This window comes from Notolepis coatsorum, assembly GCF_963971535.1.
Source record: "Notolepis coatsorum genome assembly, chromosome: 20".
Lineage (NCBI taxonomy): Eukaryota > Metazoa > Chordata > Actinopteri > Aulopiformes > Paralepididae > Notolepis > Notolepis coatsorum.
In genome coordinates, this window is record NC_140184.1 from 55,569,341 (window position 1) to 55,593,337 (window position 23,997).

The 23,997-nt window shown below is 42.1% G+C and overlaps 1 protein-coding gene across 1 annotated transcript in view; it reads left to right on the top strand.

The window, feature by feature from the left end:
* The first annotated feature begins 2,835 nt into the window (after positions 1–2,835).
* The window catches only part of LOC311247104 (collagen and calcium-binding EGF domain-containing protein 1-like), a 178,632-nt gene continuing 157,470 nt past the window's right edge, over positions 2,836–23,997 (top strand). The window contains exons 1-2 of the mRNA XM_084337416.1: positions 2,836–2,980; positions 7,340–7,420. Of these exons, the coding sequence (XP_084193542.1) occupies positions 2,859–2,980; positions 7,340–7,420 (203 nt within the window). The 5' untranslated portion in view covers positions 2,836–2,858. The remainder of the gene's footprint in view (positions 2,981–7,339; positions 7,421–23,997) is intronic.

The following is a 23,997-nucleotide window of genomic DNA, read 5'->3' on the forward strand; positions in this document are numbered from 1 at the left end:
AACCATGAAGATTAAAACAAGGCACGCAGAATGGAAGAATGAGTCAGGGAATCAGAGTAGCCTCCAGCTGCAGCCCTGGAGATTGTTCCAGATTGAGCAACTTCCGCCCGGTCCCACGACATTTCTCCCGGGACAGGACAATGTGCGCTGATTGGCGGAAAGTACGGAAGTATCTCGAAGTACGTCTGACGTATCTCGAATGACGTCTGTAAACAATATACAATATTATTAACTCTAATAATAACACGCCTCGCGGGCTCATTATAATACGAGAGCCGTGGGTCTGCATTGTATAGAGCGGATCCCCCGGATTATTACTACTAATATAGTAGTAATAATAGTAGTTGGCTAGTTGCGCGCTTCTGGCCACCTCCCGGCTCCCGCAGTGCGCGCATACACACATACTGTATGCAAAATTAGTTGTCAAGAGCCAATCGCACAGGTTGCCTCATCTCATCTGGCTCTGCAAATAGATCTAGAGCCCGCGACGCGGTCTTGATTGATTGATTGATTGATTGAAAATTGTATTAACAGATTGCGTACAATACAGTACAGCTCAATACACACAATTGTTAAGGGTATTCCCCCTTCTTCCTGCGTGATTACCAAAGGTAGCCGCATTTCTGGCAGACGCTCTCTGATTGGGATAAGTGAAGTCCCCCCACCTACCCAACCTCCTCCGATGTACAGTTTCTACGTCAAATGTATATACTTTTTCTTCTGGACTCTTTCTGTATCACAAACAGTACTGTATTTGCAAATCTGGTATGTCATAAATGTATAGATGTAGCAGTACTGTCTATCTGTATGTCATGTATGTCATAAATGTCAATATGAATTGAAAATGGGGGACCCTGATGTAAACAAGACGAAAGTCTTTCTCTGGTCTGCATCAGGGGCGGATTTAGGATTGTAGGAGATCCGGGGCTTAGCCCAGATGGGCCCCCCCCCCCCTTTTTTTGTAATTTTTTTTTTTTGTAATTTTTTGTTTGTTTTTGTGCAGGCAAGGGGTGGTTTGGAGGGTGTCAGGCACGACCCCCTCCACGACAGATTTTTTTTTAATTTAATGAACCTGTACGTGCAATTTCCTGCAATATAGAGCCTTCAATCTTGACCAATAAAGCTGCTCTTTTCACTATAAAACTCAGTTAACCATAACGTAGTTATGGTTAGATTTATATATTGGGGGGGGATATATCATATTTTTCATATAATCAAAAAGTGGTGGAGCAAGATCATACCTTTGCTCCCCCAAGTTCAATAGTGGGAGAGCAGAGATGCTCCGAATGCTCTTATGGCCAGGCGTCTATGATTCACTGATACAAAGTAAAATAGTGCAGTGCAATAAAATAGTTAGTAAAATAGAATAAAATAATGCAATAGTGCATTGCAATAAAATAGTTATCATCGTATTTTTTCGGGAGGCCGGTAAGGAGTGCATTACAGTAGTCGAGTTGGCTTGAGATAAAGGCATGGATCTGGTTTTCAGCGTCCTTTTGATTTATAAATGGCCGTACTTTAGCTATGTTTCTAAGGTGGAAGAATTAAGTTTTTGTCAACTTGTTGATTGTGATTTAAAGCTTAGGTCTGAGTCTACCATAACACCAAGACTTAACTCACTCAAATACAGTTAGCAGCTGGATAGACCACAGATGGAAATTAGCTTCTGCTAAATCTGGTGCAAACATATTTTCATGTAACAATGATGAATTGTAAAAAAAATAAAAAAAAAAAAAAAAATTTAAATAGATTCGGGGCTTTTCAGAATACATCCGGGGCTTGAGCCCAGGTAGCCACCCCCTAGCTCCGCCCCTGGCCCTCTGCATCCCCTTAACCAGTGGTGCAGTGGCAAATTGACAGTAGGTCAAACGCTCCACGCGCGTGCGCGCGCATGAACAGTTTTTTTTGGCTGCTCTCGTCCTGCAGCTGGATACTATTGCCTCACAGCGCGGCCGTCAGCGCGCGGCCCAGAGAGCGCCGCTGGCTCTGCAGCTGCATGCTTCTCCGGGAGTCCGGTTGGATAATGCCATGTAAAAAGCGATTGCGCGTACTTCAGCCTCAGTGACCGTGACCGAGGTATAACGCCGTTATACCGAGTTATACCAGCACTGCACCACTGCCCTTAACAATTGTATGTATTGAGCTGTACTGTACTGTACCCATTATCAATCAGTCAATCAAAGAGTATAAACAACAGTACAGGAATGAGAAACAGTCTAAATGGGTTTTAATATTTTAGTTTATTTCATGCGTTCATTTTGACGTTCAACGTCAGACGTACTTCGAGATACATCCGTACTTTCCGCCAATCAGCGCACATTGTCCTGTCCCGGGAGAAATGTCGTGGGACCGGGCGGAAGTTGCTCAATCTGGAACAATCTCCAGGGCTGCAGCTGGACCCTATTGGAGAATCAGGGATATAGCGAAATTAGGGATACATACAGCTTTGCTCCACGAGAGGACGACGTAGAGGTATTCTGTCAAACTTTGTCTGCTTTCTGCAAAGTCTGTTGTTGAAAGCAGGAATGCAATTCCACCGGGGATTAGTAAGAAGACTCGCGCGTACGGCTTCGAACCCATCCAGAAGCGCCGGAGGGGGTCTGGTTCAGTGCGCAACAGTTTGGACACAACTGCGCGCCTTGTCACTGACCGACTGCGCAGCGAATTATTCTAGAGCCTCTCACGTGCTTGACCTCTGTGGACTTTACTGGACTATTAGATTATGATTTCTGTGCGCGGATCCGTACACGTGCGTCACTGACAGATGAACGCAGAGCAGATTGGTTGAAGTATCGGCGTCTCCTGAAGACATCAAGTTAATACAAGTAGCAGGTCATCTGTCAGGGAGCGCAGGGGACATGGGTAAACTCTGTGGCGTGACACTCTTACCTTTTGGTACCCTCTGGGTCGTTTTCCTGTGGGAGTCTGGTGCGAGTTCCATCAGAGCGACGTTTGGAGTGGACACTTCTGGAAGTTCTGGGTAAGTTTACTCTCTGGTGTTTAATGACATTTGAAATGTCTTTTGAGAAAAATAACTCGAACCCAGTGACCCTGAGCAGCTGGGACGTTGAAGTACCCCATCTATTGAAATCAGATAGTACATTTTGAAAATCGTTTGCACAATTACTTATTTACAAGAAACAAACAACACACAGGAGAAACTACTCTAAAACGGTTGTTTACTAAACTACTTCACAATGAAAAACAGCTAAATCTAAACTTTCAAAAATATTTATTTGGTCAAACTAAAACTAAGTTGAAAAAGTAGTTCAACTATATCCAAACCAAATACAGAATATTATCACAATATGAGTCTGGAATCTCATATAGTTACATGGAGCAACAACTGAACTGACATTTGACTGAAGTGTGGGTGTGTTTTATTTAGGAACTAGGGCAGGCAAAATATCACCCAGGCATACCCAATGATGTGTTTGAATGAGGGGAGCAGTTGCTGAGGTGGAATCAGGAACATGCTAAATTTCTACAGATGTTAATGTAGTTAATGTACTTAACTACCTAAACTATGGCCCAAAGTAGTTAGCTACTGAAGAAAATGTAGTTAACTATTATAAAATCTAGTTAAACATTGAACTACTACCTACTCCCCAACACATTTTATAGCATTATTTAGCCTATTTAAATTGTAGTTCACCAAAAAAAGGAAAAAAGAAATAATACAAATTAAACATTGATATAATGAGAACATGATAAACACCTGGGCTGATTACATACAAGAGACACCAGAGATAATTCAGCTCCATTGTATTGAAGTGATGGCAGATACGGCAGTCTGCAGATATCTCCAAAATTAAGCAAACTACACCAAAACAATCTGGATGGATAGATACCCAGAGTGCTATCTATCCATCCAGATTGTTTTGGTGTGGTTTGCTTAATTTTGGAGATATCTGCCATCACTTCAATACAATGGAGCTGAATGATCTCTGGTGTCTCTTGTATGAAATCAGCCCAGGTGTTTATCATGTTCTCATTATCTCAGTCACGTGTCTCTTGTATGTCAGCACAGGTGTTTATCATGTTCTCATTATCTCAGTCACGTGTCTCTTGTATGTCAGCACAGGTGTTTATCATGTTCTCATTATCTCACGTGTCTCTTGTATGTAATCAGCCCAGGTGTTTATCATGTTCTCATCTCACGTGTCTCTTGTATGTAATCAGCCCAGGTGTTTCTCATGTTTTCATTATTTCACGCGTCTCTTGTATGTAATCAGCCCAGGTGTTTATCATGTTCTCATCTCACGTGTCTCTTGTATGTAATCAGCCCAGGTGTTTATCATGTTCTCATTATCTCACGTGTCTCTTGTATGTAATCAGCCCAGGTGTTTCTCATGTTTTCATTATTTCACGCGTCTCTTGTATGTCAGCCCAGGTGTTTCTCATGTTTTCATTATTTCACGCGTCTCTTGTATGTAATCAGCCCAGGTGTTTATCATGTTCTCATCTCACGTGTCTCTTGTATGTAATCAGCCCAGGTGTTTATCATGTTCTCATTATCTCACATGTCTCTTGTATGTAATCAGCCCAGGTGTTTATCATGTTCTCATCTCACGTGTCTCTTGTATGTAATCAGCCCAGGTGTTTATCATGTTCTCATTATCTCACGCGTCTCTTGTATGTAATCAACCCAGGTGTTTCTCATGTTTTCATTATTTCACGCGTCTCTTGTATGTAATCAGCCCAGGTGTTTCTCATGTTTTCATTATTTCATGCGTCTCTTGTATGTAATCAACCCAGGTGTTTCTCATGTTCTCATCTCATGTGTATATCTGTTTGCTCTCCTCTAGGTTTGCTGGCCCATTGTCTTCTGTTCAGTGTCTACTGTTCCATGTCTACTGCTATAGCTAGCATTACCCAACGTAATGGAACGATGTGAAAATAACTTTGTTGGCTTTGTTACACTACCTTGGTTGCGCATATGGCACATGTGCCATATCTGACACATGATTGCATTTGCAGGTGAATGGCCATGCAGAAATTGTGACCAGCAGGTAACTTCAATTAGGGAAACCCATAGGAACCCTAATTTTGGCATGACGGGTCACCTGGATATGCAATCATGTGTCAGTAGTTCAGTTTGAGGAAAAGACTGCACTTTCCAAACGATCAACTGAATATTGCAACTTATTGCAACCAAGGTAGCAATAACAAAGCCAACAATGTAATTTCACGTGTTTACATTACGTTGGTCCCAATTGGCAAGCATAATATGAGGTTGGGTCTACCAGCTATAGTCTACTGCTAGATGTTTCTTTGATCTCTAGAGTAAGTTAGTCCATTCCTCATTTCTATAAACGGATATCTGGATGAATGCAGAATCTGTAGGCAAAGGACAATATCTTGATATCGGAAGCGTTCTGGTTTCCGTTTGTAGTCTGGGTAGTATTGATATTTGAGCGGGGATGGCACTTGAAAGGTAGGCAGCGATTTTTACTGGAACATGCTTTGGTTGCATGCAGGTAAACAGTCCGTGTAGAGAAGGAAAGAGGCGGAACACATGGTCTGAAATGTCGCCTGGATCTAAAACACCTACAGAAAGTACTGATGTGTGTGTATTGTGTGGAGAAACGTTCGACTCATGTAATAAAATAAACATGTTTCTTTCAAAGTGACATTACATTGTTTATAGGGCTGCACGATTTTGGGAAATAATCTAATTGCGATTTTTCTGACAGATATTGCGATTGCGATTACATTTGCGATTATAATTTTTTTTAAAGCAGCCCCACAGAGGTTTATTGTAAAATGCGGCTTGCATCTGGCCTACGCGGTGGGTCTGTTCGGGACACAGAGAGTCTGAACATTTTTCTTTTTACCTGGGAATCGATACCGGTACGGTACCCAACGGTACCTTTTTTTCTGTACTTTACTCTCCCTCTCTGAAGTCTAAACTTCACAACACACAATCTAAAACCCCTTACCTCCCTCTCCCAAACTGTTCCTACAACAATTTTTTTATGTTGCATGTATGTATATTTATTTTGTATTATAATTCTTTTTGTGTTTAAATATCAACATTATCTGGCAATCCTCAGTAAATACTATCAAACTCCTCTGATGTCAGACCATGAGACGCGTGCACACACACACACACGCACACACACAGAAAAGGAGAATGGCTTAAATGATTTTAGAATATTTCAGCTAATGAAGTTAAATGTTTTTCATCATCAACTATCCAGTTCGTTTTTATAGTGCAACATTTTTCTACTTTTCTACATTAATTGAACCAGTAGAGAGAGAGATGGCTGTGTGTGATGTATTGCAAATGTTATTGCTGTCATCTTGGCCAGGTCTCCCTTGCAAATGAGATCTTGTATCTCAATGGGACTTCCTGGTTAATTCTTTTTTTTAATTGCAGGCGTGGCGATTTTTTATTGCATCATTTCAAAAATCACGATTTCAATTAAAAATCGATTAATCGTTCAGCCCTTTTGTCTATTGGGAATCTGAAGCCAGCAGCTACACCGGAAGCGCAGACAAATTGGCCATTGCCCCCAGAGGCTCAATTGTTGTCAGTAAAAAAAAAATTGATTGGTCCATTCTTCACCTTGTTTCCTTTTGCCACCTTATGTACACTGTTGAATCCTTGCTTTTGCATTTTTGTCTTTTTGTGAATTCCTGTGTGCATTTGTACTTTATTTTTGCCTTTGTCATTCCATAATCATCCAACATCCGGGAGTTAAACAGACTTACCAAGGAACTACATGAAAACATAAATGAGAGAACTACTGGAAATAAGGACTACAACTATGGAACAAGACAGGGGACATAATACAAACAACTAGAGCTAGACAATTAGTGAGACAATGATCAGAGAGAGAGAGGGAGAGAGATACACATGAATTGAACAGGGAATGTGTACCAATGATAGGAAACAGTCACACTTGTTATATTTTGAGGCTATGTTCTTACTCCATAACATTCCGTTTTATTGGGATGATTTGGATGAGCATAATTGCTCAAACTGTGACTGAAGACCGTTCTGGTTATGTGGATATTTTTAAGTAGCTGAATTATTGTCAAAGTGAATTTCTATGTGGTTAAACTTCCACAGAGCGTATAGGCTAATCTCTATTATGCAGCATGACCAGAATATTGGACTATTTTCATGCTCTCTACACAGGAAATGTACATGAATGAAATGAGACGGGTGGGTTGCATCTCATTTCAAGCATTTTCTCTCACGTCTCACGGCCGTACCCCGTTCACAACATTTTGGCTGGAGACGTCGGCCCAGTGACGAACTGCAGCGTTTTCTGGAACTAGAAACAGTAGATGAACTCTGCTTCCCCCTCTTGTCTCGTCTGTCGACCAGGGAGGAGTGTCCCGAGAACAAGATCTTGACGGTGGAGTATGCTTGTGTCAGAGCAGGGGGGAAGAACAGCACCTGTTTCAGGTAGGACCATCCCGTCTGGTCACACAACCGCCCCTCGACTACAATAGTATTCTATATAAAATTCCGTAAATGACAAGTGACAATTTCACATGACAAGAGAGCACTGTTATGAGCCTGGCCTGTGTCCCAGGCAGTGGAGGTTTCTCTATGACAACACGTGAAACACAAATTCACTCATAATTCATAATTATTATTAATTTACATATATATATATATATATTTTTTTAATTATTATTATTTTATATTTTTTTATTTTTTCCTCTGTAAAAAAAATACCAGTGATTTCCCCCCCCCCAAAAATGGCAAAAATTGACAGCTCTGAGCAGGCCTGCACTGCAGTAATGACTGCAGTAATATTCGTGCAGAATAACTTCACAGGTTGACCCAATGTTAAATAAATAATAGCCAATCAAAATAGGCTATTAACTTCATCTAAGCACGGTCTGTGCAGTTAAATTCTTGCCATTGAATGGAGGTTTGAATGATTGACAGCCCTTGACATCCAATACACAGAGGTTGAATATGATTGTCAGCCTTGAAAATCCAATCAGAGATTGCTGCATTGCAAAGTCAAAACGGGTCCATCTGCAGTTCCGTAGGTTAGGTTTAGCTGGGGCCAATCTCAAGTTTCTCAAGTTTCTTTATTAGTTGTCATAAGTACAGAATACTTTTATACAAAATGTAACAGAAAGAAGCATTTTGTATAAAAGTATTCTGTACTTCTGTATGACAACTAATAAAGAAACTTGAGAAACTTGAGATTGGCCCGAGCTAAACCTAACCTCCGGACCTGCAGCTGGTCCCATTTTGACTGTGTGAAAGAGCAAGCTAGTACTTTAGTTGTTGTTTAGTAGTTAGTAAGCTGTACAGCTATAACAAGTCAAGTCAGGCTAAATTAAACTTTGCGCCAACATTAGGACCGAAGTATAAACCAGCAACTGAGCAACATGAAGAAGTGGACTTATGCATCTGGATCAGAAAAAAAAGTTGTGGATGAAAAAGTAAGTAGGCTACAGTGTTTGTAAAAGCTTGTATGCTAACAGTAGCTAGCCAGTAGGGGTGGACGGTATAAACGGTATACGGTATAAACGGTATTAATTTGCTCTACGGTATGGATTTTGACTATACCGTTTAACCGGTAGAGCAGCTCTAAAATAGCAATGACGTCATGTAACCACAGCGCGACTATTTCAATCGCATTTGCCCCTAAAAATAGATAGAATTAGTCATAGATAATAGATATGTGCAAACTGGAAAAAGTTATTTAGGAGGCTTCGCGCAGTGGGCGTGTCAACACGCAATTGTCATTTCATAATAAACACATATCACCGCGGCGCACAGCAAGTTTCAATTTCAGTTCCTGGCATTTTTAACCAGTGGAGAAAGGTAAGATATTTCCCTATCGTTTTTCTTATATGAATTATTCTACGTTAATAAAACATACCTGGTGATCAACTACAGTTTGCTGTAAACATTACGATATGTGTGTAGTGTTATGATAACGACGGCAGCAGCGGGAGCCGGGAGGAAGGCGTGCAGCAGTGGATTTGCGAATAGCATGCAGCTGCAGAGCCGCAGAGCCAGTGGCTCTTTCAGGTCTGGTCACAGGCCCGTCAAACAGCGCCCCCCCACCCTTGCGCCGTTCTGACCCCCATCGTCTCTAAGCATTTTGTGTGTCAATTTGTTGACACATGTGTCAATTTGTTGACACATGTCAATTTGTTGACACAATTGTCAATTCTTAAAGCTGAGGATGAGTGGCACCTTTGTCTCAATTCTTATTCAATTCAATTCGCTCTGCGGCTCTGCAGCTACATATGCTTCTAGCAAAATCCAGCCCCGCTGTTTGCAATGGGAGCAGGAGTCTCGACTCGGGACTTATTTTATTTGGAATATAATGACTTTATACGCAAAAGTAGCCTAGTTTTAAGTTAAAATATTATAAATCTACATGCCTTGAGGATGTCATTCTTTATATAGCCTGCCTATCAGGCAAAAAAAATTATTCTAACAGAAACACTGATACCGTGATATATACCGTTACCGTCTATGCTTCAAATTATACCGTGATATACATTTTAGACCATACCGTCCACCCCTACTAGCCAGCTTAGCCTACATCACAATGATGATCACCAAGCTAACTTACTGTACACACTGTAGGGCTGGGCAATTAATCGAAACAGAATCGCGATATCGATTCATAGACCTATGCAATCTCATTTCTAAGTTATGACTATTTTTCTTTTATTAAAAAAAATGTATTTTAATTTTTTTTAAACTTTTTAAATGATTTGATCTAGGTTGAACATGATTTGTGGAACTCCCTCTGGTGTTGTGGTCATGGTATTCACTGACCTTTGGGAAGTATTTCGACATGCACATGGGTATCTTAGTGGTGTGTAGTGTATCTTGTAGACCAGGCCCATTGCAAGTTGCTGTACTCTGTCGTCTACTCTAAGCCATCCTAGGTTGTCAAAGTGGGCAGGGGTGAGGTGGGTTCTAGGAGTCAGGTCAAGTAGTAGTCTGACTAGCTTGTTTTGTGATGTTTGTAATCTTGTTTTTAGTGCCTTTGAGGTGCTTTGGTACCATGAGGTGCAAGCATAGTCGTAGTACCCTTGAATGAGTGCTCCTGTTAGAGTCTTCAAGGTATTCTTGTTTACCAGAGAGGAGATCCGGTACAGAAATCTAGTTCATTGGTTGACTTAGTTTTATTACATTGGATCCCATCTTGTCACAGGAAAGATTTGCCTCTATAGGATGGAACCCAGGTAGGTAATTTCATCTTTCCTTATAAGATAAGATATTCCTTTATTGATCCCCTTGGGGAAATTCAGGCATCATAGCAGCATGGGGGAAGGGGGGGGGGGGGGACCGGGGTACAGGTAGTGAAAACAACACAAATAGGTCAATATAATTTACTATCTAACTAACTGAAATATATTTTCACAGTGTCACATAAGGTGCAGTATGCATAAGGTAGTGTTATAATTTACTATCTAACTAACTGAAATATACATTATTCATTATTCACAGTATCACAGTATCCACATAAGGTGCAGTATGCATAAGGTAGTGATATTGTCCTACTTGGGTTCCTATTAGTTCTAGGTCGATGTCTGGCAGCAGTCCCTGCCCACTGTTGTGGAGCCTGATGGCCACTGGTATGAAGGACTGTCCGAGGCGGTTAGTTGAGTGTCGGGGGGGTATGAGTCTGTGGCTTCCTTGTCACCTTCACCTAATATGTTTTGATCTGGTCAGGTGCGCTGTCACCTAAAATGTTTTGATCTGATCAGGTGCGCTGTCACCTAATATGATTTCATCTGGTCAGGTGCGCTGTCACCTAATATGTTTTCATCTGGTCAGGTCCACTGTCACCTAATGTTAATATGTTTTCATCTGTGTCCACTGACCACTGACACACAGTGGGGGATGTTTTAAAAATATAATTTAATTTATAATATAATATAATAATTTGTGCTTCACCTAAAAATTTGGCTGCATGTGCTGCACCGATTGATTGATTGATTGAAAACTTTATTAACAGATTGCAGAATGGGTACAGTACGGCTCAATACTAACAACTGCTAAGAGGATGAAGACCAGAAAAATACTTTTGTCTTGTTTACATAAGGGTCCTCCATACCACTTGTTATACCACTTGTTAGCTGCCGATACCAATTATCATCTGATAACCGAGTGGCCCTGCCGGTTCAATCCATTACTTCTTTCTCAACGGAATAGACTTGGATCATTTGCTTGGGGTCATTGGGGGCAAAAAGCGATTGAGATCTAATCCATGTTTCTCCGTTGACCATATTCACACATGGTGGCCATTTAGCTCTTATGTCATGCTCAGGTTGCGTTCCTTTTCCACTCTGTTTCCAGCCAAATGGCTGCTGTGTGAATATGGTCCATTAGAGAACATGTTTTTATTCGACCAAATGATTAAATTACATGTCACACATTGGTATCAGATTCTTGTATGGGGGACATCGTCCGTTACCGATACCAGTATCAGTGCATCCCTACTCTACGTCATACCTCCCAGTGGTCTCTAATCAAATACGCATAATCAATTTTATTACAACATTGCCTCCACATGAACATCCCACCCTCTCCAACCTCTCTCCTAACTCTCCTCCTCTTTTCCACTCTTGACAGTGTGGACAGCAGCACAAATTGCACCAGCAGCCTATAATGCATGTAATCTCCAGGTCTGCTTTCAGCGCCCAGAAGATCAGCTCTGTTTACTGTCAAGGTTATTCCTGGCACTACTACATTGGTGATTGGAGGATGGTGGTGTTTCTTCACTGCCATATTTCTCAGGCGAGCACGGTATACACAGTCTGTGGGCCGCCTCGGGCTGCCAACGCTCATTTCAGTGATGGCTCTGCAAGAGAACCACTCTGTTCAGCGTGTGACCATAAATCGCACAAGCCAGAATTCGGCCGAATCCTGGCAGGCCGTTTTCGCACCCTCATTCCATGGGGTTTTGTGGTGTTGGGTGAAAGTACTGCACTACCCCCATGCAGACCATCCTCATCAAAACAGAGACGCAGCCAGCCGCACGTCTCCTCCCCCTCAACGGTAGTTTGTATGACAACAAGGGTGAATTGCTATTGTTCTATTCTCGCTCTCTCTCTTTCTCTCTCTATTGTCTTCGATGAAGGTTGTATCGCACGGAGTCAAGCCGAACATGAATAATCTGTTACCGGATTATTTTGTGTTTGTTTGAGTGTGTGTGTGTAAATCTGAGTCTGTTGTATATCAGAATTGACTTTGTGCTGTCTCCTCTGGCATAGGCCGTGGTTGAAATACTGGTCTACAGCTCTACCTCTTTAAACAAGGGGAACTACGCCCAATTTCAAAATGTATACATGTTATTCCTAAAACATAGGGCTGACTAAAACACTAAACACTTTGCTTTCATGAAATATTGTAAGCCGTCATTTGAGGCTTTATAAAAGCAGCACAATGAACACAAATCTGTCAGTGCCGAGTCCGACCTCATCTTAAATAACAAACAGCATTGCTTGTTGTAGTTAACAAAGAGAGGCAGAGTTGATTATGCAAAAAAAAAAAAAAAAAATCATATTTCTTTTATAATCAGATTTTATTTTCATATTCGAATCCCATGCCAATCGAACGAAGCTTCGAAGTATTTAAGACAGCCCTACTAAAACAGGACACAAAGTGAGTGAAAATTAACAACTGAGTGCTAAAACTCAAATGTGTGATGTCATCAGGTATAACGTCTGATACTGCTCCATAGACAATGAATTTGGAAAGATATTGTACAGTAGATGAGGCCGAGAACACCCAGAGGCATGTTCTGAGTGTACGAGTTACATGTTTCAGAACTGAGAACACTACTGTAGAATCAAGCTCATTTGAGTATAAAAACTAAAACAAACATTCTGTGGGTCCACAAAATCAGTCTCATATTCATTGTCTATGGAGCAACTCCAGATGTTGCACTTGATGACATTACAAGTTTGAGTATTATTTCTCTGGTTTCTGGCTTTGGGAGAGAGTCACTCATGTTCACAAATATTGAATGAGCTTTCCTAGGCCATAGAAATAACATCTGCATTCTTAATTTGGGTGGTGTTCCCCTTTAACTCTGAAGGGCTTTGAGGGGTGAAGTAAACCAGAATATCCCCCTCTCTGTAGTTTGGTATATTGTTTAAATACACTGCATGGGTCATACAGTATGCTCAGGAGCTTACACACATTATTTGATTGTGGGTACATTCGTTAGGCCTCACAATAGAAGCTGTAGTATTTGAGTGTGGGCACTGGGTACATTTGTTAGGCCTCACCATAGAAGCTGTAGTATTTTGAGTGTGGGTACATTCGTTAGGCCGCACCATAGAAGCTGTAGTATTTGAGTGTGGGTACATTCGTTAGGCCGCACCATAGACACGCTCACTCTCCATATCAAACAAAGTAATGACAGATTGTGCAAACATGTTGACGTGGTTTGTCTGTAGTTAGGACGTCTTCCCACAATGTCCAGAAATGGTGTAAATATAGGCCCAAAATTCAAATCTAACTGACGTCCTGGCCATGACCTAGACGTGTTTTTTGTGCGTTACTGTTCTGTCAACATGATTCTATAGACCGTCTTTCAACTATGTAACCTATATCTTTTATATTAATAGTGATTGCCCCACAAGGGGAGACAGGACATTAGATCATGTTTACACCAATATAGCTGATGCATACAAATCTGTTCCCCTTCCCCACCTGGGACAATCTGACTACCTCTCTTTGTTCATGCTCCAAAAGTACACCCCACTCATCAAACCATAAAATATGGCCTGAGGGGGCAGAGCTGCAGCAGCGGTTCCAACAAACAGACTGGAGTATGTTTGCCACTCAGGCCACCCTGGACTCCTACACAGACGAGGAGAAGCCGCCTATTCTCAGTCCTTGCCCCACAATGGTGGAACGAACTGCCCACCACAGTTAGGACAGCCGAAACCCATCCAATCTTTCGCCGTCGACTAAAGATGCACTTCTTCAACCATTATCTGAAATGAAAAAAATAATAATAATAAAAAATATCTAACCCTAACTAACATTATTGTCATGCACTTGTCCTAATATACTAACCTACACTGTAGCACTCAACACTTTTGACAAACATTGTTACTCAACTGATAGATTTGTGCCCTTTCTGAGCACCTGTAAGTCGCTTTGGATAAAAGCGTCAGCTAAATGACTAAATGTAAATGTCACTATATTCCCCAATCAGAAGCTGTAGAATAAAGGGGTCCGTTCACTACTAAAGGCATGTGGCACTGCTTTTAGATCTGGTGACACACAGGCCTACTGTTCAGCCAGGGCTAACCTGAATAGGGGAATCAAGCGGGCCAAGCACAGCCACAAGCTAAGGGTTGAAGAGAACTTCAACAACTCTGACCCCCCGACGCATGTGGCAGGGCATCCCGGCCATCATTGATTTCAAACCCACCAACAACTCTCCCCCAACCACCGACCCCTCCCTCCCTGATGAGCTCAATAACTTTTATGCCCAATTTGACAGAGACAACCAGGAGGCGCCCACCAAGGCTATCCTCCCTGCCGACCTCCAACCCCTCACTCTCTCCCCCACTGACGTGTGTACGGCACTGAGCAGGACTAATGCACGTAAGGCAGTTGGCCCTGATGGCATCCCTGGCCAAGTGCTCAGGAAACTGCGCTGAGCAGCTGTCTGGGATCTTAATTGACATCTTCAACCTGTCACTAGCCCAGTAGCCCAGGCTGTTGACCCAGCATGCTTTAAAACCACGTCCATTGTGCCAGTGCTGAAACACTCCTCTGCCTTGAGCCTTAACACATTGCTGTGGGCGTATGGCCGTTTGTGCCAGCACTGTAATGCAATGGGGGTAGATGCCGGTGTCTGTAGTGCTAAAACTATATTAAATATTATAGCTAGGGATCTAATAACACCGTCGATTGTCAGTGAGTTTCTTCCGGTCAACATGCAAAAAACTGCACATTTTTGTATCCATACATTTCCGTTTTATACCGTGGTGAATATGAGTATAGTTGTAGAGTGATCCTGTGTAATCCCAGGGAACTCCGTCAAACAGCGCTTTAGTGCAATTCACTAAACACGTTGCCATTTCTCGCCTGATTATTGATCAATCTGAAATCAACGCTAGATTATCAGTATTATGTTTCATCATGCATGCATGAAAGGGGGGGGGGGGGGGGGGGGAGCCGGCCCTCCGTGCTTTGATCGCAGCCAACGGGACACGGCACACACACACACACACGCTGTGATGTGATCGTGAAGAAAAAAATATCGGATCAACGCAAGATTGATAATATATAGTCCTTACCTCGTCTATGATGTACTGCAAAAAGAATAATCCAATTATCTGATCGCCATTCCAAATACTGGTCGCGGTCGTGTGTCCCACGTTATCCACCAAAGAAAATTACCGGGGGGGGGTGGGGGGGGGGGGGCTCGTCGATGCATAGTTTTTTTTTTTATCCACTTTTTCTCCCATTTTCTATATTTTTCCTCCCATCCCAATTTTCGTATCATCCAATTCAACCCTCCCCTGTCACGAACGCTGTTTCTTGCCTCCCACAAGCCGGCTGCAATGTGGACTAAGTCATACATAGCACAAGTCGGCTCCGGTACTTGAGGTAACAGCAGTTGCATCTTTTCACCTGCGCAGCTCGATCTCTCAGTGGCGAGGAGTAACGCGTGGGAGGCTCACGCTGCCCCCGACACTTCCTGATTCTACTGCGCAGGCGCACCAACCGACCTGTAGGAGTCGCTGTCCACAACGCCCGATCCCCACCCATCAGTTTCCCACCCCCTAATACGGCCAATGTGTATTAGTACGGACGACCAGCTAAACTGAAAGCAATGTGGAGCGCTGGGCTCGAACAGGCGAGCCCAGCGTCTCCGCATTCATGGCGAGCGCCTTGCCCACTACGCCACGTAGCCACCCGCTCGTCGATGCATCGTTATAAGCGATTGTCTTGCTGGACTGTTTAGACCCTGCCTGCATGCTGCAGCTCGGCCAGGAAAACAAACCACATAGTTTCAAATGGAGTGCAATAGCGGCCGCAAGGTGTTAGGCGGCGGTATCACACCGTTGCGGTCTCAGACAGAGTGCAACACAGTCCTACAGCATAGCAGTGCTGCGTTAACGCTATACTAGTATCGCGCGATAATATAATTAACTCATTAATATAAAACATTTTTTTTTTTTTTTTTTTTTTTTACATTTTCTTTTTTTTTACCTTTATTTACCCAGGGTAGGTTCGCTGAGCACAGATGCTCTTTTTCAGGAACGCCCTGCTTGACATTCACACAGTTCCATTCACACCTGGGAGCTGCCCAGTACAACCACAGTTGACACCATTGGCCACTGAGCAACTCTACTGGAGCAGTTGATTCAAGCCATGTCACATAGTTCAAGTTTGAAATGATTCTTTCTGTTTTGCTCCTGAGAGTGTGCTAGATACTGTACTGTACTGGTAATATTATTTATTTGTGTTAACTTCTGAATAAAACAACTTATTAAACACAAGTACATCTTATTGAACATTATTTTGATATTTCATTACCAATTATCATAGCAAAACAGCTTTTTCAAACAGTCTGTAATGCATTTTGGAAACGGGAGATGGGCTCATGGTGTAATGGGCCACCTGGCCTGAGAAACATAAGGAGGAAAGAAAAAGTAAGGACTTACTTCTGGTCATTATTTGGGTAGAACACACATATTTTGAATGCCTTCTGCATTTTTTTTTTTTTTTTAGCGCCATTTTAATCTAGATTAATCTAGATTAAACCAGGATTGCAGATAGATTAATCTAGATTAAAAAAATTAATCTATGCCCACCTCTAAAAATAAATAACGATCATAATAACGAGTATATTCGTTGTTGGCGGCCAACGATTGGCGGGCTATAACGAGTTAACTCGTTCTTGGCGGCCATTGTGTTAATGACTTCCGCCCCGTTGCACTCACCCCCATTATCATGAAGTGCTTCGAGAGGCTGGTCCTCGCTCACCTCAAATCTGGCCTCTCACCCTCACTGGACAGTCATCAATCTGCCTACCGTGAGAACAAGAGCATGGAGGACACTATCTCCTCAGCGCTACACTCCGTCCTCTCCCACCTGGATGAGAGCAACACCCATGTGAGAATGCTGTTCATCGACTTCAGCTCAGCATTCAACGTCATCATCCCCTCCAAACTCATCTCCAAACTTGGTGACCTTGTGGAAACCAAGGAACTTGACATCAACCCCTCTGTCTGCAACTGGATACTTGACATCCTAACGAACAGACCTCAGTTTATTAGAATAGACAATCTCACCTCCTCCACCATCACCCTGAACACCAGCGTCCCGCAAGGTTCCGCGCTGAGCCTCCTCCTCTACTACCCTCTTCACCCACGACTGCACTCCTATACATGGTACCAACACCATTATTAAGTTTGCAGATGACACCACAGTGGTGGGCTTCATCAAAAACAACGATGAGTCGGCCTATAGGGAGGAGGTCCAGCACCTGACGCCGTGGTGTGCCGACAACAACCTGGCCCTCAACGCCAAGAAAACCATGGAGCTCATCGTGGACTTCAGGAAGACTAGAGCCAGCGCACACGCCCCCATCCACATCAACGGGACGGAGGTCAAGTGTGTCCCCAGCTTCAAATTCCTGGGAGTCCTTACTATTCACTCCCTATTCACTCCCTATTACTGAGTCTATCCATCACAAGCAGTGTCTGAGGAAGGCTGCATGCTCTCATCCCAATAATGGACTGTTTGCCCTCCTCCCCTCCAGGAGACGCTACAGGAACCTCCGCTCCAGGTCAAGCAGACTCAGGAACAGCTTTTTTCCCTCAGCTGTCATCTCTCTCTGTGCCACGTTGACAGCCCCCCCCCAACATATAAACTCTGAACTCTGACTCCATTGCATACACCCTACGCTCTGTTACCCATACTGTACGACTCTGATCTCGGTTGCCTATACTCAATTTATACCTACCCACCTCATACTATGTCTACCCATATACTCTGTATGATAGCATGTATGACAGTGCTGTATATACCCATATTTATATTTACATTTATATTCGGTAGCACTTTATAATAACACCCTGTTATAATACATTTATAAGGTATTTGTAGATAATGAACTAATCATGAACAAACCATTTATATACATTCATAAATTATTATTAAATAATTTATAACTATTTGTATACCATTTACAAAGTATTTATAACGCATTAGTGGATAATGAACTAATCATGAACAAACCATTTATATACATTCATAAATGATTATTAAATCATTTATAACTATATTTATATACCATTTACAAAGTATTTATAACGCATTAGTGGATAATGAACTAAATCAAATCAAATCAAATCAAATTTATTTGTAAGGCCCGACAACACACATTAATGTCCCCATGGGTCGGACACGTCTTCTTTAAACAAGTCAAGAAGAACCATAACAATAAGTCAAGAACAAAACAAGAACACCATAAGGTCCAACAAATTTAAAATAAATGCAAATAAATAAATAAATGAATGCAAGCACTCCCAGACATACCCCACGCGAAGGTAAGGAAAAACTCACTAAAACCTAACAATAGGGAAAAAATGCTCCACAGGCAGTGTGGGGGAGAGAAACCTTAGAAGGGCCATACAAGGGGGGACTAATCATGAACAAAACCATTTACAACTGATTAGTACATCATTTGTAAATGTACTCGTTTAAAATTCGATCTGTTGGTCACTTTTTTTCACATGATCAACCTTATTTGTTCATTATTAGTGCAACATTTAATAATGATATCTAATGTGTAGTAACACATTTGTAGATGCTTTGAAAAATGGATATGAAAAAACTACTATACCTCCATTTATTTGTTCATGTTCAACAAATGATTTGTTAGACATTCATAAAAGATCTATAAATCATTTGCAGATGCTATTGTGTGCCCTAATCTAAAGTGAACACTATTCATCATTAACAAATGTGTAATACAGTTTGTTCATTATTTGTTGACTTTCAACTCACCTGTTATGAACGATCTGGCTTTTATGAATACAGACACGAGGCAAAGACCAGACTTGTCTTTTCATGTTTAACAAATGATTTGTTAGACATTCATAAAACATCTATAAATCATTTGCAGATGCTATTGTGTGCCCTAATCTAAAGTGAACACTATTCATCATTAACAAATGTGTAATACAGTTTGTTCATTATTTGTTGACTTTTTCATCACATGTTATAAATGTTCTAGACAGCTTTCGGATCCACCCTTCTTTGTGACATCAAACAGTGACAGAATTAGGACTATAGATAAATGCAATTGTATTAACACAAACAAAGCAAAGCAAAATACCAATACACATTGTTTATTTATTATTTATTTAAAAGAAAATGTGTATCTTTTGACACTCCTCAGTCCTCACATCTTTTGACACTTTCTCTACTGTGTGGATTATTTTATGACTAACTAAAAGACTAAATGCTTTGTAACAGTCCTCATATTGACATGGTTTCTCTCCTGTGTAGACTCTTCTCTTCTGACTATCTGTATTGTACTTTTCTGATGTCATGAAGTATTCGGCCTAGGGGACCATGACAATGTTTTCTAGCAAGCCACTCAATGATGCCAGGTGGTCTTCAAGTGACTGCTCTGTGCGGTTCCCCCTGAGTCTCCACACCTCTCCTTATATGTTCTCCACGCCCCAGCCATCCTGTGTTTCGGGGAAAATGGCAAAACAAGAAAGAAGAGATTGACATTGATTCATAAACATTTATGATGTGAGCAGAAATTGGAGGTAATTCATTTTCATTAATCATGGAGCCCATCCAAAAATAGCCTGAAATCCTGAGGCTGAAAAATGATGCTTTTGAGTACTTGATCAAAAATATAAAACAATGATTATTTTTGAAAAAAAACTTTTTGATGTGTTCCATAGACTCTCAGGAATTGTGTAAAGTTGCCCAAATAGTGCAAGGAATAGCAATGTATGTCCCCTTTAACTTTGGAGCTAGCTGGCAACTCAGTCGCTAAGCATTGGAATTCGTTTTGGACTCTCTTCGAGATGAGAAAATTGCAAGCCAATACTCTGCCTTGTCCCAACAACTGTGGTCATGCCATTGAGAGAAAAGATCCCCATGCTGCGTGCGTCACCTGCCTGGATCTATAACATGTTAGGCTAGCTTTGTTTGAACCTGGCCCATGCCCCAATTGCACTCGCCTATATAATAATACCTTGCAGTAGGGATGCCCCGATCACGTTTTTTGCCACCGATACCGATCACCGATCGTCTTGAGCCATATCGGCCGATACCGATCCGATAATATTTTTAAATATATACTTTTATATATATATAGATGTGACCCAACAAATATCAAAACTCGTATCTTGGAATATACCTGTACACCCCTCGGTATTACTATTGAATGATGTTTTTGAGTTTGCAGTGAATCCACAGCTAAAGAGATTGGTTTTATCGGGTATCACAGTAGCCAAAAAGCTGATCGCATCACGCTGGTTTCAACCGGAAAAAATGTGCCGTAAAGTTTGGTTTCTTACATATCTCGATGTAATTTACCATGAAATATCTACAGCAAGAATTCTGGGTCTCAATGAATCCAAAATGTCAATGTGGTTAGAAGTGGTGGAGAGAATAAAAGCTAGCCTATAATGGTAGTGTCTGGTTAGGTGCGAGGGATAGTGGAGGTACTTCTCAAGGTGGGGTCCGGGAGGGGGGGGTTCGAGCTGAGCATATGTGTGTAGGTTTTTTTTAGATAACAGGTATTAGGGGTATATCTTATATAAGACAACTAACTAAAATGTTATCTCATTGGATGTGCCCTGACAATTAATGCTTGTATATCTTATCGTGTGTTGTCATGTTTGTTTATATGTTTGTTTAAAAAATAATAAAAAAATAAAATACAAAATATATATATATATATATATATATATATTATATAATTATACTTATAGTTGTATTATCTGCGAGACATCGCCACCACGCAACAAGTCAAAATGCTCGCTATCTGCAAACAGCTTCACTGTGTGTATACTCTGCTTTGTTCAAATCACATTCAGCATGCCCTCAGCAGGGTATATCTGCGGCTCTGCAGATGTACCCTACTCCCTCAGCTAGCCCCTTTTGTGACTGCGATGCAAGCCGGGGCTCGAATACGCATCGAATCAATGTTATAAGACATTGATATCAGCAGCTATCTGTAGCTACTGCTAGCCGGCTAGATAACGTTAAGACAACGCCTCAGTGAACTATTTAGTTTAATGGGACATTTAGTTTTGAACAGGGAGCTAACGTGAGCTAACGGAGGTATCAACATGCACTACTAGACTATTGCTGGAGCATTTGTTGATATCAGGAGCTATCAGTAGCTAGCCGGCTAGATACCGTTAGACAATGCCTCATGTTTTAAACTAAAAGTGAATAGTTGACTGGGTAATTTTGTTTAAACAGTAACGATAGCTAGGTAGCTAACGTTAGCTCACGGAGGTCCGCACTAGACTAGAGCAGAGGAGCCTCCTCTGTGTTTACACGGGTAAGGGAGGGGCAGGAGGAGGAGGAGCGGCAGTTTGCAGCTCTGTGTGTCTGAGAGAGAAGTCAGCAGCGAGTGAGATCTCCGCTAAGAATTGGATCATGTTTTTCGATCGATTTTCACGATCGGTGAAAATAAAGCATTATCGGAATTCACCGATCTCATATTTATACTGAATATCGGCCGATACCGATCGCTGGCCGATCGATCGGGGCATCCCTACTTTGCAGGACAGGATGGATTTTCTATGCACTAGTTTTAATCACAACCAACAGCACTCAGAACCCCTCCTTTCCAAACGGCTGGTTAATGAGGATATGGACCAAGAGGATTGGGGTTCTTCCCCCACCTCCTCCCGTCTGGTAGTATTGCTAAACATGAGTTCCCCTGCCTGACTCAGTCTGACGCTGCCTCTAGCAATAACCCTCAGGGAACTACAGCTAACGCTCTTTTCCTGGCATTCCCTCGCATTCCTATCAAGAAGGATGGGAATAGGATACAACTTTACTTTCTTCCCCCTACCCATTCAGTGGCTAAACAGTCTCAGTGTTCAGCGAGTGATTTGATGATATCAAAGAAACGAGGGAGCACATGTTTTCAGCCAGAGTTCTGCTTTCATTTCCTCACAGAGATGAACCAGGCAGGTGATGGGTTGTCTCACCTGCCCTAAAGTCAAACCATCACTAGCGACATATTTGGCATGTGACGCCAATGCAAGATTTGCAGCAGTTCCCCTGCTTCCCCATAAGCACCTTAGACTGTCTTCCCAAATACTTGATAAAATCTACAAATCCGCTGCCCAAGCTGCTTGTGGTCAAAATACTGTCTCCATGCTTATGGCATACATGGCGGAGCTTTAGAATAAAAGCTATCTGGCCATGGAGCAAAGGAAGCCCATTAAGGAACTCTGGAGAGAGATCTGTATGGTTTTGGACTTCACCACAAGAACAAAAGAAGCCACACTGACATTAGAAATGTTAAGCCCAGTAAGCCCCCAGTTCCCGTCGGGCCTGGGCCAATCAGTCCCCTCCACTCAGTCAAATACCCAGTGTGCAAAATAAAAATAAAGTATGTATTGCCACAGTCAGGCCTCTGGCCAAGAGTGGTGAGAAGAGACATGGTTGAGGGTTTTCCTCAGGCCAGATGTAGCCTTCATTCCTAAGGTGCTCAATGTTTATTGTTGCCCGGCCATGGATATCTCTGCTTTTCATCCACAATCTTTCTCTTCGGAGGGGCAGAAGAGACTGAATGCTTTGTGCCAAGTTCGGGCCCTGCATAGTTACACAGGAAGGACTCGCTGACTCTGTCAGTGTTATCATCAGTGTCTTTTATGCTTTGGTAATCCAGCTAGAGGTTGAGTGCTCTCTTAACAGAGGCTTTCTCACTGGATAGTGAAGGCTATTGCTATGGCATACATATGTAAGGGTAGAGCCCCGCTCTGGGTGTACAGGCTCATTCTACTAGAGGTATGACTACTTCTTGGGTTCTATTTCGGTTTGTGTGTGAGATTTGTGCGGAGACCACTTGGGTGTCTCCCCATTCTTTTATTACTGGTAAGTATTATCGTCTTGATATAACTGCCTCTAGTTTAGGTCATGCCGTTCTGGAGGCAAATCTGAACAGGTCATAGTGTCCACATGCCCTAGGGGAGGGAGGAGCTATAGACTTAATCAGATGAGCTCTCATGTCTAGGTGCTGCTTTCGGGGCGTGTATAAAACACCCATAGAGAGAGCTGTGTTGAACAAAGTTGACTGAAAGAGAACGTCCGTTTACTATGAGGCCTTGGTTCTCTGAAGGAAATGGCATGAGACACAGCAGGGTGCCCCTCAAGCAGGCTTGTCTTGAAGAGCTGTAACAATAGTGAGGGTAAAGGATGGCAGCATACGGTTATATACCTCTGTGGGGAGGGCGGGGCTCCCAATGTGCTGTCATTCATTCATTCATTCATCTAAAATTATTTAGCTTTGCTGTGCTTCTCTTTTCTTAGCTAAATAAACAGATATTAGCCGTAGCAACAACGGTTTTGGAGGACCAGCTGCACTAGGCTAACGTTATACTGTATGACAGGACAATAAGCCATTAGGTAATACACTATTAGATGCAGGCCTACATCTGCTTCCCCAACAGCTAACAGCGGAAGGTAAATGTAATCTTAACATGCTCCTAGATGAGTCTACCTGTGATCATGATGAATGTATCTAAGCCTGCTCCTGGATGAGTCTATTACCTGTGATCATGATGAATGTCAGATGAGGTCCCTCTTGCATTGTGTTTGACAGTTTTTATATCCCTTGGCTTATTGGAGGTATTGTATGATGGATGCATCATGACAGATGCTGCTGTTTTCTGTACTAAAAACACTACTTTGATGGAGCAGCAACAGTTAACCTTTTAGAGATTTTTGTCTTATTTAGGGGGGGGGGGTCTTTAAGGGAAGATAGCAGGTCAACAGTAGGCTTGGGCGGTATG